At 34.0% G+C, this 20135-nt stretch overlaps 2 protein-coding genes across 3 annotated transcripts in view; one reads left to right on the forward strand and one right to left on the reverse strand.

The window, feature by feature from the left end:
* The window catches only part of NARS2 (asparaginyl-tRNA synthetase 2, mitochondrial), a 113092-nt gene that overhangs the window by 55012 nt on the left and 37945 nt on the right, over positions 1-20135 (reverse strand). For both annotated transcript variants that reach the window (XM_054576336.1, XM_054576335.1), the window contains exon 6: positions 6910-7004. In XM_054576336.1, the coding sequence (XP_054432311.1) occupies positions 6910-7004 (95 nt within the window). The remainder of the gene's footprint in view (positions 1-6909; positions 7005-20135) is intronic.
* On the forward strand, positions 750-911 carry LOC129072786 (40S ribosomal protein S3a-like). The gene has a single exon (XM_054576337.1). The coding sequence runs from the start codon at positions 750-752 to the stop codon at positions 909-911; it is 162 nt and encodes a 53-aa protein (XP_054432312.1).

A 20135-nucleotide genomic window follows, 5' to 3' on the forward strand; every position in this document is an offset into this window, starting at 1 on the left:
GGGCATGTACAGGAGGTAATGGATCCATTTTTCTCTCTCACACTGGTATTTCTCTTTCCTTTTCTCTCTCTCTGCTGCCTCCCCTTCCTCTCTACTCTCTAAAATCAATAAACACATCCTCAGGTGAGGATTGGGAAAAAAAAAAAAAGGAATAAGGTCCATTACCCCATATGGTAAATGATGACTATTTTCTAGGTATACTGAGGGTTAACCAATCTTCATAAACAGACATTTAGATTGTTAGTAATTTTTTACTAGTAAAAATAAAATTGCTTTTAACATTCTTGTTTACACATCTTGACAAAATTGTCAGAACATTTTCTTAAGAAAAATTCCTAGATATGAAATTCTTGGTGAAAAGGAATTTCTCTAGAGAGGCCAGGCCTATTTATATTTCCAATGGCAATGTTTAAAGGAAAAACATGTTTTATCTTGAAATAGGCTTGACTCTGAGAGCTTAGTAAAAAAAGTCCCTAATAATGAAAAAACACCTGTAACAAAATGCAAATATAAACAGAACATAACCAATAACAACAACAAAAATGATAAAAAAAACTTTAAGCTTTCCTCCAATTCTGGCTTTAAGTGATAGGAAATGAAAATTTTTATTAGATGACATTTCTTAGTTGTTGGTTTTGCAATTTAGAACATTTTGAATTATCCCAGAATGAGAGAATATAAATTATATTTGCAGGATGAATGTAATAAAAACACTTGCTTAAAAAACATTGCAATGTCTGAGCAGCACCATGGCAGTCAGGAAGAACAAGCTCCTTATGAAAGGCGACAAAAAGGGAGCCAAGAAGGAGGTGGTGGATCAGTTTTCTAAGAAAGATTGGTATAATGTGAAAGTACCTGCTATGTTCAATATAAGAGATATTGGAAAAACTTTAGTCACAAGAACTCAATGAACTAAAATTGCACCTGGTGGTTGTGTTTTAAGAATAAGCCCAGCTGATCTACAGAATTATGAAGTTGCATTTAGAAAATTTAAGATAATTATTGAGGATGTCAGGGCAAAAACTGCCTGAGTAATTTCCATGGAGTAGATCTTACCTGTGACAAAATGTGCTCCATGGCCAAAAAATGGCAGATCATGATTGAAGCTCATGTTGATGTCAAGAAACCAATGGTTATTTCCTTTGTTTATTCTGTGTTGGTTTTACTAAAAAACACAACAATCAGATTCAGGAGACCTCTTCTGCTCAGCACCAACAGGTCCGCCAAATCCAGAAGACGAAGATGGAAATCATGACCTGAGACATGCCAACAAATGTCTTAAAAGAAGTGGATACTAAACTGATTTTAGATAGCATTGGAAAAGACACAGAAAAGGCTCGTCAATCTATTTATCCACTCCAAGATATCTTTCTTTAAAAAGTAAAAATGTTGAATAAGCCCAGGTGTGAACTGGGAAATCTCATGGAGCGTCATGGTGGAGGCAGCAGTTCTGGAAAAGTGACTGGAGATGACACAGGTGCTAAAGTTGAATGAGCTGATGGATATGAGCCACCAGTCCAAGAATGTTTAAAATTTGGACTTTTAATGGTGACAAGAAATTCTATGTGTGATAAGAAAAAAATAAAATAAAAACCATATTACAGCTCTGTCTGCTGAGAAGGCTTGGAAACAATAATCCCCCCCATAGCAGCAAGATACCCATGACTAAATCTTGGTCTAAATACTATTTTCTCATAAAAGAAACCAGCGCTCTTTGGAGAAATGGCTGATTCTAGGGCTAGGATAGGAAAATTTAAATATAAGCCTGGGATATTGCCAAACTTGGAAGCAACCAAGATGTCCTTCAGTAGGTGAATGGATAAACAAACTGTGGTATAATATATTCAGATAATGAAATATTATTCAGTGCTAGAAAGAAATGAGCTCTCAAAAATATGAAAAGATATGAAGGAAACTTAAATGCATATTATTAAGTGAAAGAAGCCAATCTGAAAAGACTATATATTAAATGATGCTAATTATATGACATTCTGAAAAGGCAAAACTTTGGAGACCATAAAAAGATTAGTGGTTGCCAGGGGTTAGGAGAGAGGGAAGGATGAATAAGAGGAACACAGAGTGCTTTTAGAGAAGTGAAACTATTCTGTACGATACTGCAATGATGGATATTTGTCATTATACATTTGTCTAAACCTATAGGATATACAATACCAAGAATGAACCCTGATATAAACTACTGACTTTTAATGATGATAATGTGTCAGTGTAGGTTCATTAATCATAACAAAATAAATGTATGAATCAATCAAGCTGGGGTATCTTACAGTACCAGGGAATAAGGAAGTATTCAAAAAACAAAAGGACAGGAGCATGTCAGAGGGATACAAGAGTGAATCTGAAAGAGTTCCTAACAGCTATAAAACTAAAACAGTTTGAGTAACAAAATAAGTAATACAGAATTGAAGTATATCCCAAACTATAGAAAAAATATATATAAATCCATCCTGACATAAGTGGTTACATAAGTAAACATACAAAGGTAAAGAGACAACAAATCTTCCATACAGAACAATTCTGAATACTCTTCACTCCTTGGAGGTAGTGTTTAATTCCACCCCTCACTTCCCACTCCCCATTCCCACCTCCAGTGAGACTGGACTAGACTTAGTGACTTACTTCCAAAGAACAGAGTAGAGGAAGGGACAAATAGTACATTTTCAGTGGGGAAATTTGGCAAATACCAGCTTATCCAAATAATGAAACTTAATACCACCATATGGATATCATATATCCTGTGATATGATGTGATGAGAACATTTTGCCTCTGTGGTGTTCTTCCCCCAAAATCCACATAACTCCGGTCTAATCATGAGAAAAACACCAGACAAATCCAGTTTGGGATATATTTTGCAAGTCATGAGAAACAAGGAAAGACTAAGAAACTGTTACAGACCAGAAGAGAGTGGGAAGCATGACAACTAAGTGCAATGTGGTACCCTGAATTGGATCCTGGAAAACAAAAGAGGCATTGATGGGGAACTGGTGAAATCCAAATTAGTTAATAGTAATGTACTAACACTGGGTTCTTAGTTATGACAAATGTACCATGGTAATGTAAGATGTTACCTATGAGAAACTGGGTGAGAGGTATAATAAAAAGTCTGTCACTATCTTTGCAAGTTTTCTATATTTAAAAATTATTAAAAAATAGTCTATTTACAACAACAAAATTAACTTTTAAAGGGTGAAAGATTTATACGATCTGAAGAGAAACCAGAGCATGCAAAATTAACTTTTAAAATGGAGCCATAAATCCGCTAAACCGACATGGATATCCTTTTGGAAAATAGTAACCTTTTAAATTTAACTACAGTTTACTCCACTTTAAAAGTCTTAAATAAAATTTAAGAAAAACAAAGCTAAGGGAAAGAAAACTAAAAATTTCTTATTAGAGATTAAATCATGTATTAATCTGAGACATGGTGTACTGTATATTAATAGTCCTAGAAATATTCACATTAAACTAGGAACATTTGACTGACATTATTAGAAACACTCCATAACACGTTTAAAAAATACAAAAACATCATATTCTGCCAATTTAATCTTCTGTCAAGTTTCACTGTACACTGTGTTCTGTGGTTCATTGCACTTTACTGGGAAAAAGGGAACATATTTAATCCACTAGTGATTTTATAATAGAGAAACTAACATTTCATAAATTTACACCTTTCATGTATTATGACACTTCTAAGGGGAGGATAGATAACTTTATAGATAAAACAACTTTACAGAGAAACAAATGAACATTGAAAGGCTGTTAGAAAAAGGCTATCCAAAACTTGGATATAATGCCAAAAGGTAGACAGCATGTCCCTTCAATATAATACGGGGACACAGACTCACTCAGAGGTTATTTAATTACTTAGAGGAAGGTACTTTCTCAATTATTCTATTTACTATTGAATTAAATATCCCAGATTAAACAAAGTTACATGTTAACTTGTAGATTTTGTCCAGTAGGGTTGTAAATAGTATCTGTCAGATAGAACACAAAATTCCAAAGGTCAGGGATTATTGGTCTGTAGGACATTAACCAGTTTGTAACTAACCTAACAATCTTACTCTAAAATTCCTTTATTAAATTGTCTATGAATACACAGCTCCTCAAATGTTCTTTGAACTAGCCTTACTATTTTACCTATTCCCTCAGAAATTAATGAATAAAACATTTGATACATGTTAACAATATTTGTATGAGTCATATTTTATTTTTTAAATTATACTTTGACAGGCATAAGAAACTGGTCAATTACTGGAGACAAAGATACATAATGGGGTAAAGACAGTCTCTTCAACAAGTAGTGTTGGGACAACTGGACAGATACATGAAAAAAAATGAAATTAGACCATTTTCTTAGACCATATACAAAAATTAACTCAAAATGAATTAAAGACTTAAATTTGAGACCTAAGACCACAAAATACAAAACACCCCAGAAGAAAACATAGGCAGTAAACTGTTTGATATCACTCTTAGCAATAACTTTTTGGCTATGTCTCCTGAGCGGGGAAAACAAAAGGAAAAATAAACAAATGGGTCTGCATCAAACTAAAAAGTTTCTGCCCAGTGAAAAACAACCATCAACAAGACAAAAAGACATCGTACTGAATGGGAGAAGGTATTCACCAATGCCACATCCAATGAGGGGTTAATATCCAAAATATAGAAAGAACTCACACAGCTTAACAACAAAACAAACAAACAAACCCCTCCCCCCAAAAAATCTGATTAAAAGATGGGCAAAGGACCTGAATAGACATTTCTCCAAAGAGAACATACAGATGACCAATAGACATATGAGAAGATGCTCAACATCGCTAATCATCAGGAAATGCAAATTAAAACCACACTGAGATATCATGTCACACCAGTCAAAATGGCTATTATTAATAAATCAACAACAAGTGTTGGCAACGATGTGGAGAAAGGGAACCCCTGTACACTGTGGGTAGGATTGTAAATTAGTGCAGCCACTATAGAAAACAATATGGCGATTCCTCAAATAATTAAAAACCGACCTGCCATACAACCCAGTAATTCCACTGATGGGTATTTACCCAGGGAAAATGAAAACACTAATTTGAAAAGATATTGCACCTCTATGTTCACTGCAGCATTACTAGTAATACCCAAAATATGGAAGCAATGTAGCTGTCCATCAACAGATGGATGTATAAGCAAGAGGTGATATACATAGGGGTGGGAACAAGTAGGTTTACAGTAATTAATAAAGTAGATTTACAATAACTAATAAATAATGACATAAGAATAAACTTTGTTTCACATACAAGCAAATGGAAATCTAATTTTGTCTACTCCTGTACAATACACACAATGAAATATTACTCAGCAATAAAATAGAATGAAATTTTGTCTAACATGGATGGACCTAGAGGGTAGTATGCTAAGTAAAGTAAGCCAAACAGAAAACGATAAATACTGTATGATTTCACTTATATATTGAATCTAAAAAACCCAAAACAAATAAATGAACAAAACAGAAACAGACCCCTAGATATAGAAAGTAAGCTGATGGTTGCCAAAGGGGAGGGGACCTTTGGGCAAAGGGATAAAAATAAAATAATTTAAAATTAAAGAAAAAAACCTCTACACTTTGTCAGACATTAGGTACTTTCCACGACATGCCTGGCAAGGCCCTCCCTCCCTCCCCCACAGCTCTGCATATCCTGCAATCTCACAGGCCAATTATGACGACAGTTTTTCTGTACAGTATTCTAATAATATTGTCAATTATTTGGTTATTGAAATTGTCAAATAATATGTTTCTGCCTCAAAGAAAAATCAGAAAAGAATCTAAGTATATATTATTTTCAAGATCATTTTTACTACACAATTGACTTTCCATCCTGACAGTAAAGTATGTACAGTAAAATAAATATGAACACTATTCTCTTATAATTCCTCTGAGTTTTCCCACCTGTACATTTTAAGAACAATGGAAAACATATAAAGATTCCTTTGTTTTCACTGGAGCCATTTCTTCAAGAGATTTTTAAGTCTCAACCCCTATATGAGAAAACAAAGATATAGAAGACTCAGTACTTGCTGAGTCAGTATTAAGAAATTGCCCACAAAATTGCAGAGTATAATATTTACACAGGACTTTAAAAATCTTGTCCAATTCCTTGTTTTAAAGAAAAGTTGGAGCCATGGCCAGCTACCTCAGTTGGTTAGAGCATTGATTCGATACGCCAGGGTTGTGGGTTTGATCCCTGGTCAGGGCACATAGAAGAAACAATCAGTGCACAGGTAAGTGGAACAATGGTGTTCTCTCTCTCAAATCAATAAATAAAATAAAAATAAAAAAGGAAAGGATAGCTGGGTTGAAAGGGGTATACAGACTTTCCAGAGATTTGAGTCCCTAAAATTAATGTGATTTGTCTTCAAAGACTTTCTACCTTGTCACATGTCTCTCATGATGGCTTTGTAGGTTAATTTTCTTTATGTAAACCAATCACTGAAAATATTTTTCTTCTACTAGTTTCAAGTAGTTTTCTTTTTTTAATGAAATGGGCTAATTCCTGGTTCAGGTGTGAACTATAACATTATTTTCAAAATATGTTTATTATACTTAAAATTTTCATTAAAAATATTGTAAAATTTAAAAAATCATAGCTTAGTATTTCCAGTGTTATATTTTTCACTAAAAACAAAAGTCTAGACTAATGTGATCTTTTTTTATGTAAGAAAGTTGGATATTGTCATGCCAATCTAAATATACTTTTGGTGAATCCAAGTGGACTTATAATAAACACAAATTTCCATTTTTAGGCTTTAGCATTGGGAAAGGAAGCATTATTTCACTCTCACTCAACACATAATCAGTAATACATTAAAGTAAAAGGGAAAAGAAAATTCTGTACCCTGACATCACTTCTAGGTGAAGTTGTCCTGAGACAGTTAAGAAAGCAGGAACATTGAAGAAATTCTCTTCAGGTACTTTCATTTTGCTTGAAGGCTGCAAATGAAAAACATAAACCACAAAAAACTATTACATGCTTTGTCCACTTTGCACATTTACATACATGCCACAACAAAGAATCATAATGCAATTAAACAATGTGAGACCAGGTTATTTTCATAAAAATAAAGGTAGTTCTCAGTATACACCTAAAGAGAAAAACGGCTCCTTGGGAAATACTTAGGTCAAGGAAGTTTCATACATATTTTCCAAACACACAACAACCAAATAAAGTACTTTTGTCACAAAATAAACTACATAAGAAATGATTCTGATTGAGGGGCAAACCAAGGCAAGAGATTATGAATTAAAAATTTTAAATGTGAATAATTATAGAATCTGTTAAAATTTTGACCCATGATTAAGATTTAATTTTCTTAAGGAAATGGCTTCTAGAACTATTATTAATAATAATAATGCTCTAAATACAGATTTTATAAGCACATTATAAATTTTAAAACACCTTATTTCATTTAATAGTCATCAGTACCAGGAGGTAAGAGCTGGGCCCTATTTTTAAAATACATGGTAAGTAATTAGATTTAAAAATCTTTATGAACTTAAAATAATAAAGTGATTATTCCATTTGAAATGGGTAGCAAACAAGCTAACCAATATTTATAACAGTTAAGCTAAAAAATTATTTGGAGGTCAAACACAATTCAAAGAGTATAATTAAGAAATTTCTTGGATCAAGTTATGACTATTATACCAATTTTTTTTGGAAAAAAGCCAGCTAATTTACCAAATATTTTATTTTAAATTGTGCATTTATTTGCAATGTTTTATTGTAATGGTGCAGTTACTATAAAATTAACAAAGTCAATTTTAAATATGCAATAGAGGATGCAGGACTCCTTTTAAGAGAGTAAGTACCAAATACTGAATTATAGAAACACATGAAATGAAGACATCTTATTTAATTCCATTGGTTGTTCTAAAAACATTGCATATCATATACAGATATACATGTGTATTAATGAGAAATTTAATGTAAAAATTACCAATTGAAATCATTCACTTATTTTGTAATTGGCTATTATTTTTCAAACCTACTTTGATATTGGTTTTAAATGTCCAATCATTGCTTTTTTAATAATAATATAATGATATTAAATATACCAAATTTTAGATTTTACATTTTTCAAATATTTATCAGTTTAGTTTTATAAATTAAGTTTATTGGGGTGACATGGGTTAATAAAATTATATAAGTTTCAAGTGTACTACTGTTGCTTTTTAAAAATCCATCTTTAAATTCCCATTATCACAGAAAGAGTATTGTTTCCAAGGAATTAAATACTCAAGACTGAACTATTTGACTTGATACATGTTAGGATTTCAAAATAAAAGATATGTTCTCTGATATTTCTTCACTATTTGCTAAATATTTCTCAAATAAGGCCCTGAGCATAAGAATATTATACTTTCTTCTTTTTTTTAGTTTATAGATATTTATAATTTATAGGCATATTATACATTTTAATTAAAAGTATTGAGGATATTTTTATTTTATAATAATCACCTTTACCATTTCAGTGATTATGAATGAGCCTGTCCATTGACAAATATACCATAATTTATTATTTTTTAATTCCTAATATGGGCCTTTGAGTTATTAACGAATTGTTAATATATGTCAATATATTAATAACAAATTGTTATTATATGTTAATATATTAATAAACAAAGCTATTAATAGTATACTTAAGTCATAATGATATTTAAACAAATTTTTTAAATAAAATCACATTTAAAAGTATGCATTTTCTAATGCTCTGAAAGTGCCAACTACACCTTGCTCAGCAGCCTCCCACAGAGTTGTTTTGATTAATAATTAATGATAAATGTTAAGAATCATTGCCCTTTTTTTGTCATTGATTTCTTTTGCTGTGCAGAGCTTTTTTGTTTAATATAGTTTTATTCATTCATTCATTCATTCATTCATTCATTCATTTTTGCCTTTATGTCCCTTGCCTTTGGGGTCAAATTCATAAAATCTTCTCTAAAATCAAGGTCTATATGTTAGTACCTATGTTTTCTTCTATGTAATTTATTATTTCAGGTCTTGTATTTAGATCTTTAATCCATTTTGAGTTAATTTTTGTACATGGGGACAAAAAGCAGTCTAGTTTCATTCTTTTTCCTTCACCTTTTCAGACTATAATTTGTATTGGACTTTTATCCCAACTTCTCCCTTCCTGTACATAAAAAAAAAAATCTAGCTTTTATAACTAGATTTTAGTCTTTCATTACTTGGATTTGTACAAAATGGAATCTGATCTTTTCACATCTCTTAAATCTAACTTATATTTAAATCGGTACAAACATATCGCTACTTTATTATGCCTTCCAAAGTCATATGTAATATTTACACACTGAAATTCATACTACTTTTTTAATGAATTACTTCCTTTATATTACAATTAATATATTACATTAATTTTTTAAAACTTCTGTATTAAGTTATACTTCCTATAAATTTTATTTCAGGATATTAAAGGGACATTATAAAATATTTGTCTTTAAAAGAAATTGCTGAGAGTCATTCGACAAAAATTGTGGGATCGGTAGCTCTGAAGGTCTGTCCCTCCACAGGAAAACTTTAAAAAATGATTAAAAACCATCAGAATCAACTATGGGAAACTCTGAAAAATAGTCACAAGTTCATAGTAACCAAAAAATAATTGCTGAATTAAGAAGAAACTTTAAAGTGGTAGACTCCACCCAACAACAGCAGACTGCACATTCTTCTCAAATGAACAGTATCAATGTCATACTGCCATACGATATTTTCGGGATTTGCAAGAATAGTTAACAATGGTTGATTCTGGGGAAGGAATCTAGATCACTGGGGAACAGAGGTGGGATGGAATCCTTCTGTATTGTTAAATGGCACCTTTGGAACTATGAACTACATTACCCATTCAAAAAAAATCTAAAATAACATTTTTTAAATAGTTGTATTCTGAGGCATTATCAGCCAGTACTCAAAGTAAACACTATATTGGTTTTATTCCCTGAGTATTCTTTATCATATAAACAGTGATGATTTTATCTTTTGTCCTATAGAAGCATGGATTCCTTTGAGCAGAATCAATAGAAAAATCAAAAAGCCAAGAACAAGGTACAGAACAAAGTCAAACACCATGAAGAACTTAGGCTGTCAGAAAAGTCTAACACTGCACTACTTAACGTGACAATATTGAATTAAAATTCAACAGTTGGGACAGGCCAAGAGAAGGCCAAACGATACTGAGTTTCTTGAGTGGAGATCAAGTTTATACATCTTGGTATGCTAAGCATCCAGAGCTGTAAGTAGGTGTTTACTGTGGTTTTTCTTTAATATTACCAATCATCTTAACATTTACAAGAATTTTAAAAAATGCAAAAGGTAGAGAATGTATTTCCAATAAACACATAATTTACAGATATCCTACATAATTCAATACAGTTTTGGCTAAATATAAGACATCTTCGTTCTTTTCCCAATTTCCGAACACCATATACTTAATTCTGATATCGGTCCTGTCCTAATTTGAAGATACATAGATATCTTCAGATGTGTGTGTGTGTGTGTGTATCTCTTTAGTTTCATCTTTTTCTGCTTTATCAAGGACGTGGCTCACTCCGTTTCAAAGAAGGCACATGCCAATATATGCTCTCTACAGCCCTTCTGCTCTCTAACAAATCACCCCAGTCACCTCTGGGACAGATTCTTTATTCCTTCTCTCTTTATGCTTGCAAGTCGCAAAAGGACCCAAACCTACATCAAGCACTGTAAGTTTTAAAGTAAAAATCAACATAATCCTAAAAATGCCATGTTTCATTTATTTTGATAGGTTTCTGAAGCAAAATATTGAGCTGGGTGATGGCATTTGGTTTATTGGATTATTCTCCATATACTTTTAAAAATTATTTAAAAAATAAAGAACATTATTTACAGGTCTTAACAACATACAGTATAATAATACGTTATGATCCCTGCAGGTGTCAATACTTTCCATTCTCCTATTTTCTTCAAGCATGAAATAAGCTGTTTCTTATTCAGTATCACTGTTCTTGTTTAATTATTGGTGTTCTATAAATTTTCAGTAACAGTTGCTATATTTTACCTTCCTGATGCATTAAATAACCTTATTGCTGCCCTGTGAATATAATTACCTATTTCTATAAAGGAAAATGAGTTCTAAGATCCAAAATAACCCTCTTAAAAATGAACTTTCCAAATGAATAGATTTATTTGTATCTTAAAGAAAACAAGGTAACTAAACATAATAAAAAACTAAAATGAAAGTATTTTATGAACTATCAAAACACCATAATGAAAAAAAATCAGTAAGTCTGATGCAAGTTTGAATGCGAGATAACAAGCATTCTTGATGGTTTATGTCCAGAAACATTTTTTACATTGAACAAAGGCTCTGATTCCAAATATTTATTTCAGTATATAGTACTTTTAAAAATATCTTTGTATTCTCTTATATTCTACTATTTCTCCCAAATGAGAGAAAATACTCAGGGGTTGAAAGACATATATTAAAGATGTGATAAGAGTATATGAATTATGTATCATTTGTTAAGAATCACAGAAGTTACTACTGATGTGCTAGAAATACCAGAAATTACCACAACATCATTATCCTGAAGTTCCACAGGAAAATATATATATTATATATGTAAATATATATTTACATCACTCTATCCACCACAATGTAAATAAAAAGTTTTCAACTTATTCCTGGTTGATACAATTATATGGCCACCAAGCTGACCTAGCACCACTTACCTCAGTGATTTGAGATACTATCTTTATATGTAATTTCCATACAGACTTGGACCTATTCTGAGCTTTTAGTTCCATTCCATTGGTTTATTTGTGCACCAATTACGCTATTTTAATTTACGGACTTTATAGTTTATTTTTGGTTATTCAAGTTTTTTTGATCACTGTGTCCTTAGAATTAATTAACATGAATGAAGACTTTCCAAGATCTTTTTTTTCATTGAGAAATAAATTTGTGTTTCATCTCAAATAAAGATATCTTCCATATTTCCAGACCATACTTCAATTCATTTTTCAACTGAACAAATATTTCAGTGACTACCATGTGCCAGGTACTAGGCTAAATGCAGGGTTACAGCAACGAATAAGAGACAACGTGCCTGAGAGACCACAATATTTTTTAATTTCATGGGTTAACACTGTGAAACAAAAGATATTTAGTATGAAGCTTTCATCTTAAAAGGTTTTGAAACTTGTGAACATGTCTGGAGGGGGTTACATAGACAAAGTCCGGATTTATTCACTCATTAATCAACTTAGTTTATTAATAGTTGAAAGAAACTTACAGAACTTGCCCCAAATTTCTTACTCCTTTAGGTATACTAACATTCCAAAAATAACTAGCTCACAGATTGCTGGAAGACCTACCTGCTGCTCATTTCAATGGCTGAGGGTGCGGTCAGGGACGTACAAACTGAGAAATACACAGAAGACTCAAAAGTAGTACCCTGGCCAAAGCACACTGAAAAGCCAGTTAACACCCCTGCACACCTATTAGCATGGTTAAAATCCAGAACACTTATAACACTGAATGCTGTCGAGGATGTGGAGCAATAGCAACTCTCATTCCGTTCTGGTAGGAATGTATAATGGTATAGCCACTTTGGAAGACAGTCTGGCAGTTTAGTTTCTTATAAAACTAAATATACTCTTGCCCTAAGACCCAACAATGACACTCTTTGGTATTTACCAAAAGGAGCTGAAGTCCATATAAATGTTTATAGCAGCTTTATTCACAACTGCCAAAACTTGGAAGCAACCAAGATGTCCTTCAGTAGGTGAATGGAAAAATAAACTATGGTACATCCATGTAATGAAATATTATTCAATACTAAAAAGAAAAGAAATGAGCTATCAAGCCATGAAAATACATGGAGGAAATAAATGCAAATTACCAAGTGAAAGAAGCCAACCTGAAAAGGCTACATTACTACGTGATTCCAACTACAATTGACCCTTGAACTGCGTGGACCCACTCATACATGGAATCCTATCTGTGTTGTTCAAGGGTCAACTGTATTTTCATCCCATGGCTGGGAATTCGCCATTTATGTGGAGGGTGGACTTAAGTTATATGCAGATTTTCAACTGTGAGGTGGGTCAGCACCCCAACCCCCATATTGTTCAAGGGTCAACTATATATCACATTCTGGAAAAGGCAAAACTACAGAGACAATAAAAAGATCAGTGGCTGCCAGGGGCTGGGAGGAAAGGGATGAATAGGTAAAACATGGAGGGTTTTTAGAGCAGTGAAGTTATTCTGTATAACACTACGATAGTGGATATATGCCATATATATTTGTCCAAACATGTAGAATGCACAACACAGAGAGCATACCCTAACATAAACTATGTACTTTAGGTGATAATGTTGCATCAATGTAGGGTAATCAGCTATAACATCTGTGCCACTCTGTGAGGGATGCTGACAATGGGGGAGCTATGTATGTGTGGGGGCAGGGTACATGAGAAATATTTACATCTTTGCTCAATTTTGCTGTCATCCTAAAACTGCTCTAAAAAGTAAAGTCTGTTTAAAAAAAAAAAGCTAGTCAGCATATGGATTTCTATGATCAATATGCTATATCATTCATTTGCCAAGAAAAATGATCTCATTCCTATCAGTCTCAACAAATATAAGTGAGATAAAGAACTCAGACAGAATACAGGTAGCATCAGTAAGCTGAGGAGGTTGTTTGTATTCATAAAGGCTACAACTTTGATCTTCACTCTGGCTTCTTTACCGAAAAGAAGAGACTCAGAGACAGAAACGTAGGGTTTTTAAAAAAATTTATTTTACACTTTGTAAATGTACCCAGAGGCTTTGGAATTAGATGATAAAACCAATAATTAAATAAACCCTGAGGAACAGGGCTTGCTTAACTCTCACTACATTATCTAAAACATTTCTTATTAGGAACTTTGAAGCATAATATACTAGCAATAAGGAATATAATCTCACTGGATATAAACAGAAAACTCAATTTCAAAATGTTAAAACTCTTAAAAAGGCATTTTTTTGATGCAAGACTTAGCAAGGTTTAAGGTATTTTAAAAATTGATAATTTACTAAGATACAACAGCATGTTTCTACTAAAAGTGTTTACTAAAATACTACTAAAGGCCTGCTAATGTTATATTTTTTCCCTAATTTTCCTATTGTAATATACAGTACACATGAAGAAAAGTACAGAAAATGTACAGCATGATGATTTATTACAAAATAAATGCCTATGAGACTACTAACCGTATCACGAGAGAAGAGTAACAACACTTGACAACTCTGGTGTCCCTCCCTCATTAAGTCCTCTTTCCTCCCCAAAGGTAACTGTTAACCTGACCACCAAAACATTATATTACTTTTCTAAGAAGAACAAACTGAGCCCAAAGTTAACACAAGTGAAAGTTATCCAAGTGAAAATAAATGAAATAGAAACTAAAAAGACAATAGAAAAGATCAATGAAGAAGAGCTGATTTTTTTAAAAGATAAACAAAATAGACAAACCATTAGCTAGATTTAACAAGAAAAAAAGAGAAAGGGCTCAAAGTCCTAGAAACATACAACCTGACCACACTGAATCAAGAAGAAATAGAAAATTTGAACACACCCGTTACTAGTAAGGAGATTGAATCAGTAATCAAAAACCTCCCAACAAAAAAAAAACAAACTGCAGGAGCAAATGGCCTCACTCTTAAATACTACCAAACTTTTAAGAAGAACTAACACCAATCCACTCAAACTCTTCAAAAAATATAAATAAATAAGAGGAGGGAACACTTCCAAACTCATATTTAGAGGGCAGCATTACCCTGAAAATACCAAAGTTAGACAAAGACAATACAAGAAAAGGAAAATACAGATCAACATTCCTGATGAATATAGATGTAAAAATCCTTAACAAATATTAGCAAGCCAAATTAAACAATATATTCAAAAGATTATACACCACTGTTAATTGTGATTTATTTTACGGATGCAAAAAGATGACTCGACATCCACAAATCAATCAATGTGATGTAACAGGGTGCAGAGCGAGTGCCCTCTAAAACTCCCCACAGCCCACGGTTGGGAGTTGGGGGAAGGAAACGATACTTTTTTTAAAAGATCCTTTGCATTACAATAACCAGTGGATAGTCCTGTCTTTCCTCAGGGGAAGTGGGGTGCTGCCCCAGGCAAAGGGAGTACCAGACTTTCAGAGTAGGTAGCAGGGGGAACTTACACTGGGCCTGCACGAGGGGCAGGGAGGCAGGGGCTCCCGTGTTACGGGGTACTTTTGCCCTGACTAAACATGGCAGTCGAAAGAACGTAAAAAGACACAGGGGAACTGGTCAATGTAGCACTTTGTGGGAGGAGCTGGACATGAGGTCGCCTAGGAAGCTCCAGGTCAGGATTTATAAGGGTGAGCAGAGAAAGAGCAGGGCTGGTCCATCATGGGAGAAAGATGCAGCCATGCAGTTTTGAAAGGGAGGTAGCCATGAGGAAGGAGCTGGTCTGCCACAGGAGAGTAGAGGTAGCAGCAGGCATGAGGTTTGAAAGGATGTAAGGAGAGAGCTAATGGAGCCTGAAGTTCTGGCAAAGCTGATGGACCTAAAATTGTGAGAACCTGCCGAACCAAGCACAGATTAGGAGATGCTCGGAATGCTGACTTCAGCTTCTCTGGAAGACATACAGAGAAGCCACTCTCTTGGGACGTGTGTTTTCCTGGTCTTGACCATGATCCAGTGCCACACGGCACGTGTTTTCCCAGGCTATTACATGGAGGCTGAGGACAACATACCCCAGATCCTGAAAGAGAGCACTGCTGTGAGAGGATGGCGAACTGTCTGTGTAGCTGGCTTAAGAACAGATAAAGATACGGGGCACTCCTGGGCTTGGTTTTGGCTGATAGCTTGGAGGGGAGCAAGGGAAGTTCCAGGGCTCATGGGAGAACGGAGCTCCAGGTAGGAGTGCTCCCAGCCCCTTGGAGGTTGGGATCCTATAAATAAAAATCTGTTTCTTCCAACACTAATTGTTTTGTCATGCATCAAATGCCATATGCATGGGCCCTAGTTTGCCTGGTTACAGTGATATGCCACATTAACAAAATGAAATCTGAAAATCATACAATCATCTCAAACGGTACAGAAAAAGAATCTGTCAAAACTCAACATCTTTTCAGGGTAAAAAAGTCTCAACAAATTGGGCTTAAAGGGAATGTACCTCAACATAATAAAGGTCATATATGACAAGCCTATAGCTAACATCTTAATGGTGAAAAGCTGAAAGCCTCTCCTCTAAAATCAGAAATAAGAGAAGGATGTCTACTTCACTATTTTTATTCAACATAGTACTAGAAGTTCTAACCAGAGCAATTAGGCAATAAGTAAGTAAGTAAATAAATAAATAAATGGCCTCTAAATCACAGAGGAAGCAGTAAAACTGTCAGTACTTGGAGATGACATTATATATAGAAAGCCCTAAAGACTCCATCCAGTTTTTGGATGAAAACTATTAAACAAATTTAATAAAATTGCAGGACACAAAATCAATATATAAAAATCAGCTGGGTTTCTACACACCAACAACAAACTGTAAGAGAAATAAAGAAAACAATGCTTTTTTAATATTCAGTGTGACAAAACAGGAAGTATACACAAAGCACTTGTGCTGCATACTGAAGTACAATTGCTGTCTTGAGGAAAAGCACTTGTGTGATTGTTTGAGTTGAAAGTTGAACAAGCTGCTTTATATCTCACAGAACAGCAATTTCACTTGAAAGAGTGACTTACATGGTAATTCAGTCTGGGTATTTGGCTGACCTTTATTCAAAACTGAATGAAGGGAGCCTACTGGAAGGGAAAACAACTGACAGCATTTTTAACCAATGGTAAAATGGGAGCTTTCAAGCAAATACTGGGATTTTGGAAAATGTGAATCTACCACTGTGAGCTTGATAGCTTGCAGATCTTTAAAGACGTGTTTGATGAGAGTGAGAGTGATACTAATGAATGTGATTTTTGATACTACATAATTAAATGTGTCAACAATAAAAAGGTCTGCGTAACTCAGATCACCAATATTATCAAAATAAATGTATGATGCTATGCAATTATGCATTGGTAAAAAATCCACTCAAATTGTAAGCTAGACCAAAGGATTTCAATGTAGCAGAATATGAAGGGATGAAAATATATCTGCTGTAGTAAGAACTGGTAACAGTGTTCCAGGCACAATCAACAGCCAGCAGAGGCATCAGTACATCATGATGAGTATAGATTCTACATTGTAACTAATCTTTAAGAAACTACCATTTGTTGAGTTATGGTATTTTTATCAAAGAAGAATTGCCACAATAATCTGAAAAGGCTATTAGAATGTTCCTTTTTGCCAACTATATATCTGTATTAGGCTAGATTTTCTTAATATACTACACCAAAAAAAAAAAAACAGGGTGCAACAGACTGAATGCAGACAGAAGAGAATCCAGATGTCTTATATCAGTCAGACGTTAATGAGATGAGCAAATATATTAAAATACCACGGTTCTCACTAATTCTTTCTGTTTTAGGAAATATATTTATCTTTTCTAGAAACAGTTTATTTATGTAAAATACAATGAGTTTATTATAGTTAATTTTAAGTGTAGTAGTTAAAATTTTGTTTCAGTTTTGATTTCTAATTATAGCAAATACCAATAAAATAAAACTCACATAAACAAAAGCTTTTCAGGATCTTCCATAATTTCTTAGCGTAAAGGGGTCTAAGTAACAGCAAAACACTCTGTCTCCCCCAACAGGAAGTAAAATGAGTTTTTTAACATAATCAAGGACTAAACAAAGCCTTAACAAATAGAAGGTGTCCAAAAACCTCCAATCAAATCTCAAGCTTCCTGCCAGAATAATCTTCCTAAAACTGAAATTTTGATTACTTTGAAAATAATACAAAAATTCTTTAAGGTTCCCCATAGCCTCCCTTGAACTAGTAGTATAAAAGGAACTTCATTTTCTGGCATTTACTTTCTAAAGCTTTCTTACTCTAATTCATATTCACATTGTACACTCTAGTCATGTTCAACTGTGGCATGTTCCCATTAACCTCTGGGTCTTCACACACAGTATGCTGCTCCCTCTCACCAGAGGCCTGCCCACTCTGTGCCTAGCTAGGAAAGATGACCTTCCTATGTACTTCAGTACTAACCTGTATATACACGTACATTCACTCATCCAGGCACTGTACTGGACTGTGGAGACAGAGCAATGAATTACACAGCTCTCTTTGAGAGCTTACATTGCATAATGGGGAACAAAGGAACTGAACACATAGAGAAACAAGAGGGCCCTCACCCGTGTGGCTTCGTGGGTTGGGCGTCATCCCGCAAAGCTTAAGGTCACCGGTTACATTCCCAGTCAGGGCATATGCCTGGGTTGTGGGTTTGGTTCCTGGTTGGGGCATGTATGAGAGGCAACCAACTGATGTTTCTCTCCTCCTTTTTCTCCCTTCCATGAGAATGCATGTTATACTCTACTGGGAAGAATATTCCAGGCACAAAGAACAGCCATGAGATCAGGAGGTGAGATAGGGGCTTCATACATTTGAGGAATATAAGGTAGGTTACTGTAGCTTGAGAAGATCAAGCATTAGAGAGAGTGCTAAAAGATTCTGTTGGAGAGGTAGGCAGGAGTGACATCATTGTAGTGCCTTTATAAATCAAAAGGAGTTTTGATTGTAAGAACACAGAGTAACCACTGAAATGTTTAAAGTAGGGTTGTGGCATGATATGTACTAAGATTACACTAGTCCTGAGTGGAGAATAGGTAATAGGAGAAAAGACTGTCTTTAATTAGACACGTAACATTGGAAATAGAAATGGAGGGATTGAGAATTTCTGTTTAGCTAAGTTAATAGAATTTATTGATAAATTAGATGTGGGGTTAGAAAAGACAGGTGGCAGGGGAAGCATGAATTACATTTCATTTCTAGGTTTTTAACTTAAGCAACTGAATAGGTAGCAGCAACTTTTACAGAGATGGGAAAGATGAGAAGTGGAAGAGGCTTTGAGTGGAAGAAATCAAGAGTTATATTTAAGACATATTATGTTTGAATGGACATCACAGGAAAAATGTCAAAGAGACAGTTGCTTCTACAAATCTGCTGTTCAGAAAGAGAGGCTGGGGCTAGAGATCAAGTTTGCAATTATCAGTATTTTGATGGCACCCAAAGCCTTGGAACCGGTTAAGATCACTAGGGGAATGATTATAGATTAGTGCTTCTCAATGTTCCTTAGTAAATATATTGGAAATTTGGAGGAGCATTCAGTGGGCAGGAGTCAAGGTTGTCCTGCAATCTGTACAAAGTCCTACATAACTAAGACTTTTCCTGCAATTTCCCAATTTTCTAATGTTCTTCTAGAGATTCATATAGATGATGGGTATAAAATATCAACCAAACAACACACATTGGAGCTGCCTGATAAACACGATCATTACATTTATCTAGCTTGTATATTGGGCCGTGGTATAGGATTTTGTTTGGAAAAGACTTCTGAGAAAAACATCTGAAAATCACAATGGATGTTTTTAAATTTCTTCCCATACTTCATATTATGATTCAACTAACCTTTCCCAGATTATATACAGTTTATTAGTGCAACAGAAAATCCTGTACAACAGAAAAATTTTTTTTTTTTTTGCTAAGTTAGTCTGCCATTGGAAGACAGAAAACACAGAACCAAGAAAAGGGAAACCACAAATTACCAAAAATTTAAAAATGTGTCTATTCCACTAAGTTTTGTCACCATGGGGGTCTAAAATCCTCCCTGTTTCTTTGAGGATTTCCAAGAAAAGACTAAGTAAATATTTTGAATTGCCCTCCAGATATCAGTTCTCCTAGCAGAATACAGCAAAGTAGTTTTTAAATCAGAAGGGAATGAAAATAGAAAAACCCACAAAAGTCTGACTCTGCCTCCATGTAAAACATGCAGTAGGGTGAGGGTAAACAGCACTTGGCTGAAGAGTGGAAAGGAGTATAATCAACAATGGAAAATTCATTTGACTTCTATAGTTACTGAAGCACCCACATCCT

This window comes from Pteronotus mesoamericanus, unplaced genomic scaffold, assembly GCF_021234165.1.
Source record: "Pteronotus mesoamericanus isolate MK-2021 breed Mesoamerican mustached bat unplaced genomic scaffold, CSHL_Meso_final contig_33, whole genome shotgun sequence".
NCBI classification, from domain to species: domain Eukaryota; kingdom Metazoa; phylum Chordata; class Mammalia; order Chiroptera; family Mormoopidae; genus Pteronotus; species Pteronotus mesoamericanus.